The sequence below is a fragment of the Lepidochelys kempii genome, chromosome 4 (assembly GCF_965140265.1).
Source record: "Lepidochelys kempii isolate rLepKem1 chromosome 4, rLepKem1.hap2, whole genome shotgun sequence".
NCBI lineage: Eukaryota > Metazoa > Chordata > Testudines > Cheloniidae > Lepidochelys > Lepidochelys kempii.
This window is the reverse complement of record NC_133259.1, coordinates 24061699-24080235: the sequence shown is the minus strand read 5'-3', so window position 1 is coordinate 24080235 and position 18537 is coordinate 24061699. Positions and strand designations below refer to the sequence as shown.

At 39.8% G+C, this 18537-nt stretch overlaps 1 protein-coding gene across 3 annotated transcripts in view; it reads right to left on the bottom strand.

The window, feature by feature from the left end:
* Positions 1-18537, bottom strand: part of BMPR1B (bone morphogenetic protein receptor type 1B) — a 356174-nt gene that overhangs the window by 88645 nt on the left and 248992 nt on the right. For 2 of the 3 annotated variants that reach the window (XM_073340728.1, XM_073340729.1), the window contains exon 4: positions 10052-10242. In XM_073340728.1, the coding sequence (XP_073196829.1) occupies positions 10052-10124 (73 nt within the window). In that variant the 5' untranslated portion in view covers positions 10125-10242. Of the gene's footprint in view, positions 1-10051; positions 10303-18537 lie in introns of those variants that run through there. The other variant, XM_073340730.1, reaches the window with a different exon arrangement.

Below are 18537 nucleotides of genomic sequence, written 5' to 3'. Positions count from 1 at the left end.
CCTCCGCAGAGAGAAGGATGATGAAATCAAGCAGAAGCCAAAACTGTGGAGAAAATTTAAGATTATGTTTATTTTTCCTTTTTACTTTAATTTCCAATAAAGCCAAACCCAGAAAAGGGTTTAATTTGGACTAGATATAGTTTGTGCATATTCTGTTCAGAGCAAGGTGGGATCTACACCTGATTACATCCAGTATCTATATTTCTTTAGGTAATGTATTTAATTATAATTCAGAAGTAGCTTCATTTTTTAATATTGCATAGAAAATAGACTGTTAATGCATTTCAGAAAATGTAGAGTTTGTTAATCATGGCCACTTCTGCACAAAGTTAGCGAACATGAACGGTGAACTAGGTGTTGTAGAGACCTCCCTTTCTGGGTAAGGTCCAAGCGAAGGCACGTCCAAATGAGTTACTAAAGATGTCTCACAGTTTAATTCACCATACACCATTTTCTTCTCTGAGCCCCACAGATAGCCATTATGAAATCAGACTGACATTACAGGTGCTTTTACTGGTCACGAGGAGAGGCCAAAAAGCAGCTATGTATTGCCCAGGCACAGTACAACATTCTCCACTCGAAGCTTGAATTTCATCAACCCAGTAAGAGAGAGAGACTTAGACACTTGTTCCTGAACCTGAGCCTTTTACTCTGCACCTCCCAACACTACTGCAAAGCCACCAAATCAACCAACTACAATTCTGCGGTTCGCAAGAAATACAAATTTGCTAGAAACCCCTTGCAAATGAAACCCAGCTGAAGTCTGGGTTTAAGCAGAATACCAGATGTCTCCTGCACTGTGTGGCTTTGATAGATTAAATTGAGCATAAGAAAGAGATGAAATATTTATGAAAATTAAATTTGTAGGATGCATGTCAGTAAGCCTGAGAAACACTTTTTCGAATGACGACAGGAAACCACATTTTTCACCCAAACACGTTAGGTTATAGCACTCGTATTCACATGAGTCTCTGAAATGCTTATGTTTCATGCAAGCTGCTTAGCTTTTATTCAAACCATGCATTCCAGAAACAACAACCAGAAAGACTCCGATTTGAGTATATCAAGCATTTCAAAACTACACGCATAAATGAAATTTTATGCATTACTCCCCCACTGCCCCCCTTTTTTTTTGCACAAAAGTTTCGTATTTTGGAGACTGGCACACAATCAAAATCACATAAGGTATTACTCATGCTGCAATACTGTACATTTGACATCCGGTATCAACGGAATGAAAAAAATGAACGACTGTAAATTTAAGGGAACATCATTAAGGTAAGCAGCTAATCTGATCAAAATGCACACATGTGACTTTCAGATGCTCTCTTCTTCAAATGTCATACAATTTTCATTAAGCAACTTCCTAAAAATACCCATGAAACCAAAAGAGAATATCAGGAATGGGTACAATGACAAAAATACAACATTAATTTAAATAAAATCTGGGACTAAGTGGCTTAGAGGATTGATAATTGCATACAGACCTTTTTACTTTAAAACACCTTTTCAAAGATCAGTAATTTACCACCCAATTGCTTAATGGTGGCCTATTTGAGATGACCATGATGGTATCAGTCAATTTCCCAATAGAAAATGTTCACATCAAAGGCCAACAGAACAACTGGCAGTTCTACACGGTCTGAGTCCTGCCTATCTCAGCACAGCCTATCTACCTGTGCTAAGCATTGTCAGTGAAGATGAATAATAGCTCATCTATTAATGGCCCACATTTGAACTGTTTCGGACGTTCTTGCTAGAAGGTCTTCAGCAATGCAATTCACTTCCCCTACTATTGGACTGACAGAGCCCAGAATTTTTTACCTTCATTGTATGCTGGTTATTTCTTCACTCACATTTGTGCTTTAGTTCTGGCTTAACTGAATTAAATATCCACAAAGATTAACTCCCCAAGCACATCAGCTGATGTTATCTGTGGGGAGTTAATTTTTGTGGATATTTAGCCATCTGTTATTTTGAGAAATTTGCTTGGTATACATGTCCAAGTGCTTCGAGAATGGACAATGGGTGCAGTTTTATTAATAAAAAATTAAGATATGAAATTAAGCAAAAAGCAAGTATTGAAAGGGGGAATGTATATGGAACTATCCTCTCATCTCTAAGTGGTCCTTTATATTAAGGCACATTAAGCGGGCAGTGTGGGTAAATGTGCACTGACACTGCTAATATTATACCTATTTTGTAGATTAACAGAGGGCCACAGTTTCCAGGGCTGTCAGGCCAGTACTTTTCACACAGAAATTAACAGACCCCTGACCTCAGTGAACTAAAAATACATAAAAATCAAACCTTTCTCATTGAAATTGTAACAACATGGGTACTGTAAAAACTCCTTCTGTTGATTTTACTGTGTATCTGGCCATTAGGTGAACCTGGCCAATGGAACAACTGCACAGTTTTCTCCCCAAAGAGGTCAACTATTTATATCAAGAAACACAGTAGGCAACATACTCTATTTTCCCCAATCTCTTTCAAAAGAAAGGCACAAATGTTTAATTCTCTTTTGATGTAATGTTTGTGTAGTAAGAACAGGATGCATTTACTCTGCAAAGCCAATAGGGTGTCAGGATTCAGCACAGTAAGAATAATGTACATCCATACTGCACATTTTCCATTCTATTTGCATTAATATTTTGTGGTTGAAGCAATATTGTAACACAATGCTGATACATCATCAGGGCTATCCTCAGGATATCACACTAGCTCCACAGTCCAACTAATATGTCACAGCAATCAAAATGATGCTTTGTAGCATGCAACATTGAATGCTGAAATGTATTGAAGAGTTATGAATAAAAGCCAGCAAGCAAACTCATTTGGTTTCTTTCCCCAAAAACAGGATGTTCTTGATAAGCAGCTTCAAAACAAAAACACAACAAAAAAGGTCTTAAAGTAGAATATCCAAATACTGTGGTTAGAAAGGAGCACCAAATAGTAGGCATTACATTCTTCAGTTTAATTAATGTACTTCACACGAGCCATATCAAATTATTTAGTCTTAATATCAAAATTTGAAAGTTCAAGTAATGTGGATATTTTCATTGTAAAAATGAAAAAAAAAATCCCACATATATGCCTTTGTATTGTCTGCAATGAACTGTTTTCAGGATAACACCTACATTTAATATAATGAAGAAAGCAAGAAGGAAAGAGTTGAGATACAAAAATTTTGCCATTTCCCCCCACTAGGTGAAGTGCAGTGGAGATCAGATTTCGAGCATCTGTGATGCTCACCACAAGTTGCTTTTACTGCCGATTAATAGCTGGAGATTAATAGCTGGGAATGCCACATAATAGCTGTAGTATAAAACTCTTAAACACACAACCATGGTTATGTATTTAACAGCTGTGTCAGCCTTAACTGTTGAAACTTCCAGTATATTTTGCCATATGGTAACCAGGATCATTTTACACTTAAAAATTATTACTTTAAACGCATGTCATATAAATATAGTGCATATCTACTTCTAAAGCAATATATTCTAGGGACCAATTATCCGCATGTTCCTTGATTCATCCTTCAGCTTTCAGGTTACTGAACAAAGTTGACTTGTGTATCATGACTAAGAGTTTCTGGGTTTTCAGCTGGGGAGTTTTACAATACGCTAGCTATGAGCAAATATTACAGTTTGGGAGGAGGGGGTCTGGAACTTTGCCAGACAACAGCTAGGCAGCAGGTGAACAGGCCCAATGGCCTGTGATGGGTTTTTAGATGGGGTAAGATCCAAGTTACCCGGGAAAGAATTTTCTGTAGTATCTGGCTGATGAATCTTGCCCATATGCTCAGGGTTTAGCTGATCGCCATATTTGGGGTCGGGAAGGAATTTTCCTCCAGGGCAGATTGGAAGGCCCTGGAGGTTTTTCGCCTTCCTCTGTAGCATGGGGCACGGGTCACTTGCTGGAGGATTCTCTGCTCCTTGAGGTCTTCAAACTACAATTTGAGGACTTCAATAGCACAGATATAGGTGTGAGGTCTTTTTTAGGAGTGGTGGGTGAAATTCTGTGGCCTGCATTGTGCAGGAGGTCAGACTAGATGATCATAATGGTCCCTTCTGACCTAAATATCTATGAATCTATGAATCTATGAAACATGAGTTTTTTGGATCAGACTGAAGTACTGCCTGCTAACCCCCTCGGGCAGTGAACTGTATGACAAGTAATTATACCAAGGAATTTATATATTCACCAGATTGCTATTGTAATTAACAACTGGTTCCCTACTCAAAATCTCTGTAGCTTTAACACACATGCAGTACAGAACTTTCAGTCCTAAAGGTGGTCCCCTTCAGACCACAGGGATAAGTCTACCAGCAGGGAGCAATGCAGGGGTAAAGCCTGGACTGCCAGTGCCTACAACATACTTATCTCCTGCACTTCAATCCCACACTTTTCACAAACACTACATTAATTTTAATTCATTTTTAAAAGCAACTTCTTGCCAATTTCTCCACGGCTTCCACATAATGATTCAGGACCGGAGTGTGGTATATCCTGCATGCCCATGCAGAGAAGTAAGGCACTCCCTTATGCCCCTGTGCTGATTACTATCATCACAGGTATCAGCATGGATGAAAACAGCCACAATTCTCCCCACACTCCACCTAAGCGGGCTTGGGAGTGGTTAGAGCCTGGGCTCCACTCCCACAGAGTGCTGGGGTGGGATGGGGGGGCATATGCTTTGCCAGGTACCGGAGTGATGCAAGATAGGTCATCCTCTGGAGCAGAAAGAAAACCACAAGGCAGCCTGCAACTCCACAGTCACAATCAGCTTTTTGGTCTGTTCCTGGGTCACTTCAATTATGCATTGCCTCCCGTACGTGGGGTTTGTGACAAAGCAACTCTTTAGCACATAACATATCTTTATAACTCACCCTGCACGGCAGTTATTTCTTAAAACAGCTTTTTTCCCCCTATAATGATGAGCTGGGCTTTGTTAGAGTTATTGGGTGGCCTGCACTTTTCCGAAAAGACGAAGCTGTTTCAAGGAGAAGACTTAGCCTCTTTCCTAAGCCTCTTTCAGAAAAGTAAAAAATTCTTCCCAAAGCAGACTCCTTAGGTTTAAACGTCCACTCAAATATTTCTATGAAAGATTTTTATCAAAATTTTAAACTGTAAGTAGCACACAGTACAAATTCCAGAAAATAAGTTCAGCAATTTGAGTTGATGAGCCGCTTTGCCCTCCAATTCAAGATGGCATTTTGTCCCTCTATAGCAAATAAATAAATAAATAGTGTAATCCCAATGGGATACAGTCTGCTGTTAGATTCATGGCACAACTGCTTCTGAAATTAGCAACAGTGGGCAAAATTTGGCCCCAAATCAGACTAGCCTACAAATATCGACAGGTTTCAGAGTAGCAGCCGTGTTAGTCTGTATCCGCAAAAAGAACAGGAGTACTAGTGGCACCTTAAGACTAACAAATTTATTTGAGCATAAGCTTTCATGGGCTACAGCCCACTTCACCAGATGCACGGAATGGAACATATAGTTTGATACCTATTAGAGTACAGAATAATCTTCCAAGGGAAGCAGTGGAAGCACCATCTCTTGAGATGTTTTGAATTAGATTGGACCAAACCTCATGAAATACCTGGCAGGGAAGAACTCTGCACCATCTAGATACAGAATTGTTTTTTACTTAGGCTATGTGTATGCTGCAAATGGAGGTGGGGCTGCAGCTCACACAGGCATACTCTCATGCTAGTGTTAATTTAGCTAACATAGCTAAAAACAGCGGTGAAGATATGGCAGCACAGGCTCTGCAAGTCCCATCAGAACCCTGGGTACATACTCATGTTGCCAGCCCATGCCAGGATCCATGCAGGCAGGTCTTCACTAATATTGTTACCCCACCAGGTAAATTAAAGCTAGTGATGCCAATGCGAACTGCAATCACTCCTCCAACTGAAACGTGGAGCTACTTTTACATTGTAAACTCTTTTTTGTTTTGTGGTTGTACAGTGCCTAGCACAATGGGTCCCTGATGCAGGACAAAATAAAAGTATAATCTTTACTGTACATGCCCTACTTCTATACACTTCTTTAAAGTATGTTTCCCCATAAACTACCCTGAGGGTGTATTTTTCACAACTTCAGTTGTCAACTAGCGTGTCATCTTTTCAATTTGTTAAAGATCTGGGGACAGATCCCAGCCCACAGAACAGACCCTTTTCATTGCTGCAGTTGTCTCTGCTTCCATATTTAAAGACAGAGGGCAAATTTTCACGCCTGGGAGCCTGAAGTTAAACTCTTAAATCCATATTTAGACACCTAAATAGAAATCACCTGATTTTCAAAGAGGAAAAACAGCTCTCATTGAAAAGGAGTACTTGTGGCACCTTAGAGACTAACCAATTTATTTGAGCATGAGCTTTCGTGAGCTACAGCTCACTTCATCAGATGAACATCAGATTCAACATCTGATGAAGTGAGCTGTAGCTCACGAAAGCTCATGCTCAAATAAATTGGTTAGTCTCTAAGGTGCCACAAGTACTCCTTTTCTTTTTGCGAATACAGACTAACACGGCTGTTCCTCTGAAAGCTCTCATTGACTATGTCGAATTTGTGGGTGCTCAGCACAATTGAAAATAAGATTACTTGTCTACGTGATTTACATTTCTATTACGTAGCCTAACTTACAGGCACCCAGGTATGAATATTTTGGGCAGAGACAGTACAATATTTAAATAAAAAGACACTACAATACAGTCTAAACCTTGGTTGCACAAGTGTACAAGCAATAAAGAGAGGAGGCAGGCATTGCAACACACAAGAAGAACACGCCCCAGGCCATCTCAGTTTGCAAGAATGTGCCAGCACCTATGCTATATGAAGGGGAGTATGGACCAAGGTCTAACTGAGGCATGGCTTTTTGGACCATTAAATAGGTTTGTGGTTAGAAGTTGAGTAGGTGAGTGAACTTGCTGTAATGAGCATGAGCACTGACTGACAAGGATACTTGAGGGCATGCTGCTCTTGCTCAGAGGAAAGATAACAGCCAAACAGTCCTCCAAAAAACAACCTGGCCTGAGACAGCAAGATGCCCCAAGCTAAGCATGCCGCTGGTTACTAGACACTACAAACATTGTGAAGGCATCACCACTCAAGATTTGACTCTCATCTGGCAAGATGTGGCAACCACGTTCCTAATGTAACACTTGGATTCATAAATAGTTGTGCTTGTGATCTGGTATGAGGTGGTCTACTGCCAACACAAAGAATCATAGAACTGGAAGGAACCTCGGGAGGTCATCTAGTCCAGTCCCTTGCACTCATGGCAGGATTAAATATTATCTAGACCCTGGGTTCTCAAAGCTGGTCTGCCGCTTGTTCAGGGAAAGCCCCTGGTGGACCAGACCAGTTTGTTTACCTGCCGCGTCCGCAGTTTCGGCCGATCGCGGCTCCCACTGGCCGCGGTTAGCCGCTCCAGGCCAAGGGGGGCTGCGGGAAGACAGTCAGCATGTCCCTTGGCCGGCGCCGCTTCCCACAGTCCCCATTGGCCTGGAGCGGCGAACCGTGGCCAGTGGGAGCCACGATCAGCCGAACCTGCAGACGCGGCAGGTAAACAAACCGGTCTGGCCCGACAGTGGCTTTCCCTGAACAAACAGCAGACCGGCTTTGAGAACCACTGATCGAGACCACCCATGACTGGTGTTCGTGTAACCTGCCTTAAAAATCTTCAATGATGGAGATTCCACAACCTCCGTAGGCAATTTATTCCAGTGCTTAACCACCCTGACAGTTTGCAAGTTTTTCCTAATGTCCAAGCTAAACCACCCTTGCTGAAATTTAAGTCCATTGTAATTATGCTGTCGATACAATGAATAATTCCAGATTTTTATTTTCTTTTTGATTAATTTGTATCCATTTGAAATGCCCTAATAAGACAAGCAAACTGGGACTCTTATGGCTGGAAAATGGTGTGTATATATTTCACCAATCCACTGCAAGTTTCCTCTATTGATCTGTCCATGCCCCACATGCCCCTGTATCTCAGAATGTGTGTGTTCCTTGAGGGTCTGCCAAACAATTAAGATTCTGGGTGTCTTTTACAAAAATGCCAAGGATCTGGACCTGAAATATAGTCCATGTATCCAAAACCTATTAGAGGTTACTTCAGCAAAGGTAAATGTTTTTTTTTGACAAAACTGCTATACTTTTTGTGTAACCCAAGAACCCCTTCTTTTCCCAAGAGTTCATCAGCGATAAAGAATAAGGGCAGTTTGCATTTGTATCCCCAAACTTTAAAAAGAATTGAGGAAAAATAAAATGTTAGACACAAGCTCACTCACGTTCCATATTGGGCTGAACAGTTTTAACACAGTGCTTTTAACCAAGATACATAACTGCATTTTGAAGCTTCACCCTAACTTTGCAAGATTTACTCAATTGCCACACAGAGTTTTAAGATGTAAGATGGCTTCTATGCTCCATAAATAGCTTCCCCAATATAAACTGGAGAAGGGTCCAAATCACTAAGTTAAGAACCATATTCCAAGATAGTTGTCAATAGGGAAGGTGGGACCTTGAGCTGAACTTCACCATAGTTCAGGGTGTTGGGAACCAAAGTTTTATTTAGGCTCAGTGCACAGAGCAGAGTCATTAAATTAATTTTCTCCTACCAATTTCTACCTTCTTACCACACATCACATCTCTGAGAGAAAACCGACTACACAAAGGTACTACTGCTGTTTCTTCTGGCCATTAGGTTTAACTGTATCATGTCTTATTAGGGAGCCAGAGTAAGATTTCCTAAAGCACCAAAAAAACCCCAAACAAACAAAAATCCCTCAAAACAAACCACATGTCCAGTACTGAAGGATTGTAGGTGAGTCACAGAAAGTCTAACTGTTTAATAAACAGAAATGACTAATATATGGGGAGAGAGAAAAACCTTCCTTGTTGTGAATATTTATTTTTCTTTGTAGATGTGGTAGTCCGCTTGCTAGCTAACTGCTGCATACTGAAAACAATCAGCCAAAGAAAAAGGTCCAAGACTATTCCATAAAATTATTTGCCATCTTTTCTGAAAGTATACTACTTCAAAAAAAGTGTCTTGAAAGATGGCATAAAACTTATAAGGAAAGACAGTATGTGTATAAAGCAAATTACCGTAAGCACATTTATCTGCTATTAAAAAAACATTTTCTCAATTATTGCACTTGCTTTCATATGCAGTGGTATTGTAAACCCGTGAAAGTCATGTAGCTTCCTTATCATACTCTCTACAATGTATAATGCTACTGTGTCTTTGCTGTCAATCATTCAGAGTTCTCCCTTATTACAGTCTCTACTTACTGCGCTTTCTGACTGGTAAATACTGCACTATTATAATTAGCCATATTCTTTATTTTTGCCTTTTAAAAGTAAACTATGAAATCTATCAGTCATATAATTAAACAAGCAAAATATGTTTCCTAATCCTTGTTTATTGATAAATCCTTAAATTGAGTGAAGTTAAGGAACAGCCTCCTAACATTATGAAATGTTCAAAGATAAAACTATATAACTCTATAATTAGTAATCTTTACCTGTTTTAATTTAATGCATTTGTTACAAAAAATCTTTGTTTTTACCTGAGCAACAGATTTCTCAAATATTGCATCAAAACTCTAATAGAAAACATCACTTGGAGTTGATATGTACGGCATCCCTAAAACATACTGGTTGATTCTACAAAAACTGTGTCTATCGAGAGCATCAATTGCATATTCAGGTCTAAATCAGATTAGAAAGTAATTCAGACAATTGCAGTCTCAAAAAAAATACTTCTATTGTACATCTCTGTAACTACTGTATCTCTCTGTAACTACGCTTTGAAATTGTGTTTCCAATTCAGACATACTACTTACATATGCCATACAGGCAGTTAAAATACTGTACTTTCACAGACTGCACTGGGGTTTGGAAATTCTTAAGCTGCGATTCTCCATGCTAAACTTTTCCTTTCATAATAAAATGGAAGAGTTAGCTGTCATCTTTCAGCTCGCCACCCAGACATAATTACATTGCAGAACACTTTTCTTCTTACCCTCGGTGTGCATGGAGAGTAGCACGATCAAGGAAATGTGAAGCTGCCAGTTTGATTCTTCCAGCCAACCCATTGCTGCAGGAGAGTAGTAATTCTGATTTGCCTGTGTTCTTCTGTTTCTTTTTCTTTTCTTATTTCACTGTCCCCGTGCTTCGTCTTTGTCAGATCCTCGGACAAGTCTGCCAGCAAGCCTGAGAGGAGAATGTGAAAGACAAGCCTGTTACAAACTGGTTCTGTCACCACATAGACCTCAATTGATCACCTCGTGGGGAGGACAACAAAAGGGCAGCAAGGATCCCAAGCTGGAGTGGATTCCTGAGACAGGAGCATGGATTGACTGCCCACACAGGGATTTGTGTAAACTTGGAAGCTACAGCCCGAGTCTTTAACTCCCTCTCTACTTTACACACTTTACACATACAAAAAACAAAGCCCTGAAAATTAATATGAAGTTTGTATTCCATTTTTCAATGAGATGTAAGCAAACCCCTCTTGTCAACTACTTATAAACTGTTTGTTTTATAAACTCAGCACTGCCTTTGGCTTTTGTTTTTAAAGCCACACCAGCGTTTTCCTGTGCACTTCCAATATTAAGAGAGAAATAAGGATTGCTCTGAGGCAATAACAGAAGACAGCTAAGAAAGATAAGAAATATAAGATATAGAATGTCTGTGTCAGCATACTGTGTCATTCAAAATGAGTTTTATTCCCCCACCCAACCCCGTATGAACAGTGATTTATTGGAAAATTGCAATAAACAGATTTTTTTAAAGGTCTGTGGATACCTCATGTAACTGGACTCCTTTAAATTTATATAAATCACATGAAGCTACTGTAAGCATATTAATGAATTAGAAATGCACACAGATTTAATTAAATCTCTCAACTGTGTTCCCTTGGTCACAATTGCAATGCACACTTTTGTATTCTGCTAGAGCTACACAGGCTACTCTATGTGTCAGAGTTCTAAATTACTGCTTTCTCCATTTTTATACAGATACATATTTATTTCAGTTTGTTTGTTTTTTTATTTATACACAACTGAAGTCCTGGGGACAGATCCTTCACTAATATAAATTGATATAGCTCCAACAGACAGATTACACCCGCTAATGATCCGCTGCCTGGTTTTGGTAAATGGAAACAGGAAGCAGATGCACAAACAATATGATGGTATCAAATATTAAAAGTTTGCGATCTTCACTTCTGAATAAAATTCAATAAAAACACTAAGTACTGAAAAGAGAATATAACAGGACCTCACTAATCCACACACAACAAAATTAATTGATGGTCTCTCACCATCTCTGAGCTAAGATTTAATAGCCGAGCACTCTAGTGTGGGCTCATATTGGTCACATATATTTACACATATACTACAGTATTTTACAGTTACTAGTACATAATGATGTATTATCATTAATAATTAAAATAAATTATAATTGTCTAAATAAATGAGCAAAGTACATTTTGTGATGCATTAGTCTTGCTTTTTTATAGTCTTTGTTCACTTAAGACCTGATACTGCCCCACTTGAAATCAATGGGAGTTTTCTGATTGATCTCGAAGGGCTAGATCCTGTCACCCATACTTGAATAGTACCTTACTCCACAAGTCATCCCACTGAAGCTCTTCAAGCAAGGGACGATCTTTTGGTTATATCTTTGTACATCACCTGGCAAAATAGAACTTAGATCCATGAGTGGGGCCCCTAGGTACTACCACTATACAAATAAATAATCAACAAAAACAATGCAGTAAATGTTACTCAGTGTGAGTAAGACTAATCTGGCCCACTGCTGGTAGAAAAGACCCTTGCTGGCCAATTAAAAAAATCAAGTTATAATATTGTCTGCCTCCCAGACTTCAGCATGAATTAGTGACATTCTACTGCGTTGTATGTACTTTCCCTTTCCTATTTTTTTTTAATTTTATTTTTTTAGTGACTAACTACATTATACCAAATACACTAACAGGACATTCCAGCCAACCCCATCATTTTCCTTCATATAGGATTGGAAAGTACAGAGATAAAGAAACATGTATGTTTCCAGCCTCATCACTGTCTGTTCTGAGATTCGCTGAACATTTTACACCATTTTTCATGGGAAAAACATGATCCTACCTAATTTATTTTTAGTATGTGCGTTTTACTTCAAAAGGCATCTTTAAAGTTTCTCTCCAGAGCTCACATTTCAAGCACAAGTGAAGCTTGGACTAATGGTTCATCAACTGCTGACATTTTAAACTTGTTTCTTTTACAACAAACAAACTCACTCACTCACTCATGAATATACCATGAATTCACCAAAAGTCTACAGAACAGCCCAGTCAAAACAGTGAGTGCCCGGATGAAAGGAGAAATCCAAGTTCAAGATTTCAATTGGTACACTATCCCTAAAGGGAGTGACTTGAGCTGTTCTTTATCAACCTCTTGGGCTAGAAGTGTTACGAGCTGCAGAGGGGTGTTGGACAAGGGTATTTTCGGGGGGAGGGGAGGTTGGTCAACAGCACAGTCACCATGAAATAAGCTTTTGTGAGCAAAGATGATGTCAAGAGGGGAGCAGGGAAATGGAGGATGGGAGCTATGGTACTATACTGTCATTAGCAATAAATGCTCCAGTTGCAATCATGTCAGTCTTAGAAGTACAGCTGTGAATTTGAAAGACAGCTATCAAACGGGAAGAAGCTAATTTGAATACTTTAGAATCCAAGGGAGACACATTTTTCCCCCAACCCCACTAACATCAAAAGGAGTTCCACATGCAGACTAAAGGGAGCATGTGTCCCTAAGATCAACGTTTAAGTCATGTTGGCATCCAGGTATAGATATCAACTCCCAGGGCTGCACTGGGAGAGGATTCTTGGACTCCAAAACTAAGGTTGAAGCTATCTTAGATGATGCAGCCAGGCTGAGCCACAGATGGAGTTGCAGTGGCCAGCTGAGCACTACCGGCAACCTGTTGGGATGGGCTCGAGGTAGCTGGACTGTCTGACTGAGCAACAAGATCAAAGATGCAGAAATAAGGAAAATAAAAAAGTTCAGAGAGGTGGAGGGCTATGATGAAAAGCCTTCCTAGAAGACTCCCCAAAATTCTGGTGTCTCCAAGCACCATTAAGCACTAATCCACTCTTGCAAATCCCCTTTCAGTATAATTAAAAATCATGGAGGTTGTTAGTTTATCATCAGGGAAAAACGGATTCCTTTTGTGACTAAAACACAGGGTGGGGAGCCAGTAGATCTCTCTGTCTAAATTAGGTACTGCTAGAATATCCATCATGTGAGTTACATTCCAGAATCTGCTACGACTTACCCTGTGGCCATAAGGATCTAGGTAAGTGGCTCCAATCTGTGAAATATGAATATCATCATACAGTACAAAGGGAAGTTATGATGGTTGAGATGGGGGGAGGTCTCTGTTGGAGACCCAAATTTTCTTTGAATTTTTGCTCTTTCAGAATATTGGCTATTAGCAGTAGCTCAGGAAGCTGTTTATTTAATTGTATATTTTTTAATGAGTGTCAAGGATGCTCTTTTTGGTAGTAGAGTGCAAATCAAAATGAATACAGTAATAAATTATAATAATTACAGAATTTATTGACAGACTCTAGAGTTTATGGATCTTCCATTCAGTACCAGAGATTTAACTGGCATTACACACTTACCCATTGTACAACATACAAGCAAGCAAAAGCACTGCAAAATGCTGTGTGGTTGGGGTCATTATATATCCAAGAATGGAAAAAAAAACTTTTCAAGATATCACAAATGTGGAAAAAATCTCAATTATTTCCACAGCTTGGAGAATGACATCATTGTTTCCATAGTTGTTAATGTCATCAATGGTCTAACTCTAGATTTTATTTCTTTACTGCCAATTATCCTATTATTTATACATTTTCTTATTTTTAAAAAGCCCTCTACCCATAAAGTAAAATTCCTTTCTAAGTGAAAGCACCAACCAAATGTGTCACAGTTGCAACATTTCATTGAAAGAGACAGGAAAACAACCAAGCAACTAAACGAGAGTAACCAAGCAACATCCACATAGCTAGGCAGACGCCATTCCCTACGTTAAACTTGGGTTCTTGTTGTTTTGTTTCTTTTAGACAAAGACTTGCAGTGAATTTTTGAAAATAATTTTATTTCATTATTTATATTGAGGTAACCCCTAGAAACTCCAGTCATGGATCAGGATCCCATTGTGCTAGGCTAAGTCCTAACACAGAAGAAGGTCCAAGCTCCAAAATAGCTTACAATCTAAGTAATGGGCCCCCCTAAATGCTATGTTAAAGTTCTACCAGAACAGTGTAAACAGACTTGAAATATACTTAAAGATGTTAATTATTTACAGTGTATTAGCAGTGAACAGTGGAGCTCAGAGGCCCTGGTGATAGGCGCAGTGTAGGTATCTAGCCTGCTAGCTACATAGGTGTTAGCAGTGGACAGAATTTTCCTCATAATTTGGGGGGGGAGGGGGAGAGCAGAATTTGTTTTTCCAGATGTTGTGTTTAACTCCTGAGCAATCTTAACATTTTTATTTTATTTTATTTTTTAAAATTCAAACAACAAAAGTTGTGACGCGTTCAACAATTTCTGGAGGGATTTGGAGAGTTTTAAAAACAACACAATAGAAGTGAGTTTGACATGTTTCCCCCAATTTCTTTTCTTCCCACTCCATTCCCAACTTGCAGCATTCCACATCATTAGACATCAGCAACTCAAAGAAGAGAAGCTCATTTCAGCCACTCAGTGAAAAGACTATCACTTTGTTACAAATAAACAATCCCCATCCCCCCACTTATTTGAACGAGCGGTATGGTATTCTGAGCACGTATTCCTTTGGCTTTCAGAGCTCTGCCAAGGTTCCCCCTTCTCACCCCCACCCCCGCCCGCAGTACAGAAAGAGGTAAAAGGGGAGAAGGGAGAAAATCCCAGAACTTGTCCAAAGCACGCAGAGGATGATTTGTGTTCTCACTTACAGAGTATGACTGTCACTGATGATCTGCTTTCAGGCCTAGATTACATGTGATAAGGGCTGACCTTATTTGAGTATTCACACATTATGCACTCATGGAGAGCAAGCTGGACACAAAAGTCCCTCACATGTTCTGGGCATCAATCAAGCTCACAGCATGGAATCTGCCAAACTTTTCTTCCATTTAACTCAGGAGAGGAAAGGCTAGTCCAAGACAGACTTAATAAAGTTTAAAGCTGTGCCACAGTATATTTGGGGTCCATTGTCTTCTAAAAGTGAGCTTTTCGACAAATTCTCAGCAGTTACCACTGACAACAACTTGTCTTTAACAATTTGGAGGCAGGGAGGGAGGGGAGAGAGAAGACAGGGAACAAAGGCAGAGCCAGATTCTTAAAAAACAAAAACCTCTTATTTCCAGCTGTTTACAAACAACTGAATTATTCCTCAATATATGAATATAGTTTTCATTACCTAGGATTTTCATCCCATATTTGTAACCTTTTCCTGAAAACCAGTGCATGCTTCAGGGAAAGACTGTACCATGATCATAACCAATTTTAACACTAAAACCTTTTATTGCAGGAAGACTGATACCTAACACAACATATTTTCTGTTTGCACTAGGACTACAAAAATGTTTTATCAGCCCTCACTTTGAGTACTCACATTCCACTTAAAACCAACAATACACAAACAGTAGGCAATAGGGTGCACACAGCAGAAGGAAATTGTCCGTATTTATAGAATGCACACATCAGCAGGACTCAAAGTGAGTCTAAATAGGCCAGAAAATCATTCCAGTACTTCTATCATGGCCACATTCAGTTCTACAGAATTTAAGCTTTCACTTAAAAAAAAACAAACCTCTTGCCCCTATACACTGTTCACTTCCAGAGTCTGCAGGCAACCTGAAATAATAGCTTGATGAAAATATCTCTGCCCATCACATATTGTTAACTCTGGAGTCTAATTATGACAACGGGTCAATATTGTTTTCTCTTCGTTTGCAAATAATTTTAACAATAAGGTACAGCTAATGGGCTTTTCTGGCAAGGCTGGAAATAATTTAAATTAGAAATGAAAAAACGTATCCCCCTAGAGTCACTGCTGGACTGTTCCATACAGTGTATTTACCCATGCTTTCTCCAGTCTAATTTTAGATGTGCTGCATTATGCAGCCTCCACCACTTCCTTTGGGAGACTCATCCACAGCCTGATAGATCTCATTATGAGGTGATTTTTCTGTTTTTTCTAGGTGAACTTCTCTTAATTAAATCCCATTATCTCCCAGTTATACAAGGTAAAAACGGTATGAGGTGGAGACCATGGTGGGGGGTGGGGGGAAGAGAGGGGATGGCAAGGAACCGAGAGAAGTCAACAGACCACTATGGTATGCACCCCAAGAAGTGCACAGAGGGAAGTAGCTATGAGGTACAAGGATATACAGTAGCCTCCAAAGAAGATAGGGAATGAAAAAAAGAGGACAGCCTCCAACAAGAGGAGGAGCAGGAAAGTGAAAGAGAAGCAAATGGATATCAAGATAGAGTTCCACCAGACTACTTCAAGGGACCAACTCAACGAAAACGACACTGCAAACATGTATTTTACATAAGATATATGATCATAAATTCATAAATATAAATGTTATAGCATCTAAGGGCTTTAGTGTTGTACATGGCATGACACAGTTGAGTTACCAGAACTAATCATTCACAGTAAGGTAACATCATAGTTTTACACTCTCTCTCTCTCTCTGTTTTGTAAGAATGGGACACTTTTTGTTCAGAAATCTTCACTTATGAACAATACAGAGAACTTCGTATCACACGCATGAGAACAATTTTGTAAGCAGGTATAATTTACTCAATCGTAGCAAGGTATGAAACAAAACAAGGTTCAATTATAGGTCTGAAATGGAGTCGTACATAGTCCTGTACTCTGTAAACTTGCAGTTAAACCATTTTCAGCATTAATTCAACTGCTAACACCTACTGTCAGCAACAGATACAGGTTTAAAGCAGGAGATGGTACGGTAGCATGCTAATGAAAGATTAAGAATTCAGTCCAAGTGTTCTGCCTTGACTAAAGTACTCTTTTGAAAGCATTAGCTGTATGACATTTGGATCATGAGAATATAAGAAATGTTAGGTCTAGAAAGGGTATGTTTACAAGGGACCTGAGACATGGCTGCAGCTGGCCTGGGTCAACTGACTCGGGCTTGGGGGGCTTGGGCTGCAAGGCTAAAAACTGCTGTGTAGACTTTTGGGCTCAGGGACCCTCCCCCTTCAGAGGGTCCCAGAACTCGGGCTCCAGCCCAAGCTTGAATGTCTACACTACAATTTTAAAACCCCACAGTCTGAGCCCCATGAGCCTGAGTCAGCTGACCTGGGCTATACGCAGGTGTTTAATTGCCCTGAAGCCCAAGGTTTCTGTTTCTCTCCCCCCTCTGGTGTGGAACTAACATATCAAAGATCATTTGAAATTTCAGTTTGTAGTTGTTATATTTGTAATGACAATACCACCCCCGTCTACCCAGCATTACAAATTCATTTGTCAGCTTCCAAGACATGACTGTTTTATAGAATGAAAACAAAATTTTTAGACAAGGCTGAACCACAATCTAAACTTGGAAGGGCAGAATTTATCTTCAACTTTGTAAAGCTAAAGCTCTTCACTAGGCTCACAGTATTTCAATGAGAAACCAACATCATAAAAAAGTGCCTGTTAAGAAAAGCTGAAGGAGCTCAGACGTCTATTCACAGCATTTTGTATTAGTTCCCAAAACCATCAAGCACATGTATAATCATTGAGGCCTGGAACCTGCAATGGGATTTGCCTGCACAGAGGTCAGGGTGAGATTGGGACCTATGTTTGTAATTATTCTGACCAGAATTTAGAAAAAAGTTATTAAATTTCCATTTGAACTTTGACTCATGGAAGTTGCTAAACTGACTGAGCTATGCCAATGTGCTTCCACACACATCATAAGGAGTCATTATCTAGGGGTGAATGGCTAATTCAGTCACCTTCCCCATTCGCTTCTTGGCTGAGAGTGGTTGAAATAGATTAAAACAGGAAGGGTAACTCTCATGCTCCAACCAAGGAGGAGGAAGAGCTATTGAGGAGTGTTTCTTGCTCAAGTCAAGGAGAGGAGGAGAACATCCAGCACTAGTTGTTCTCCCCCACCTACCACGTAGTTTAACTGCTGCTGTTGAGACTGTCCATAAGAGCACAAGTTGTGGTGATTTTTGCAATGAGGTACACTGGAATCTGAGCTGAGATGAAGAAAAGCCAAATTTCAACGATTTCCAACCTCATTTGGTCACCAGTTCAAATCCACCTCGGGTTGGTAGCCAATTTGGTTCCTGTTTCTTGACTGGATGAGCATAGCCAACATGGTCATCAGCACAGGCGCCAAATTTCCTTGGCGCCGGTGGGTGCTCGCACCCCCCCAGCCCCGCCCTGACTCCACCCTTCCCTGCCCCTATTGACCCCTCCCCGAATCCC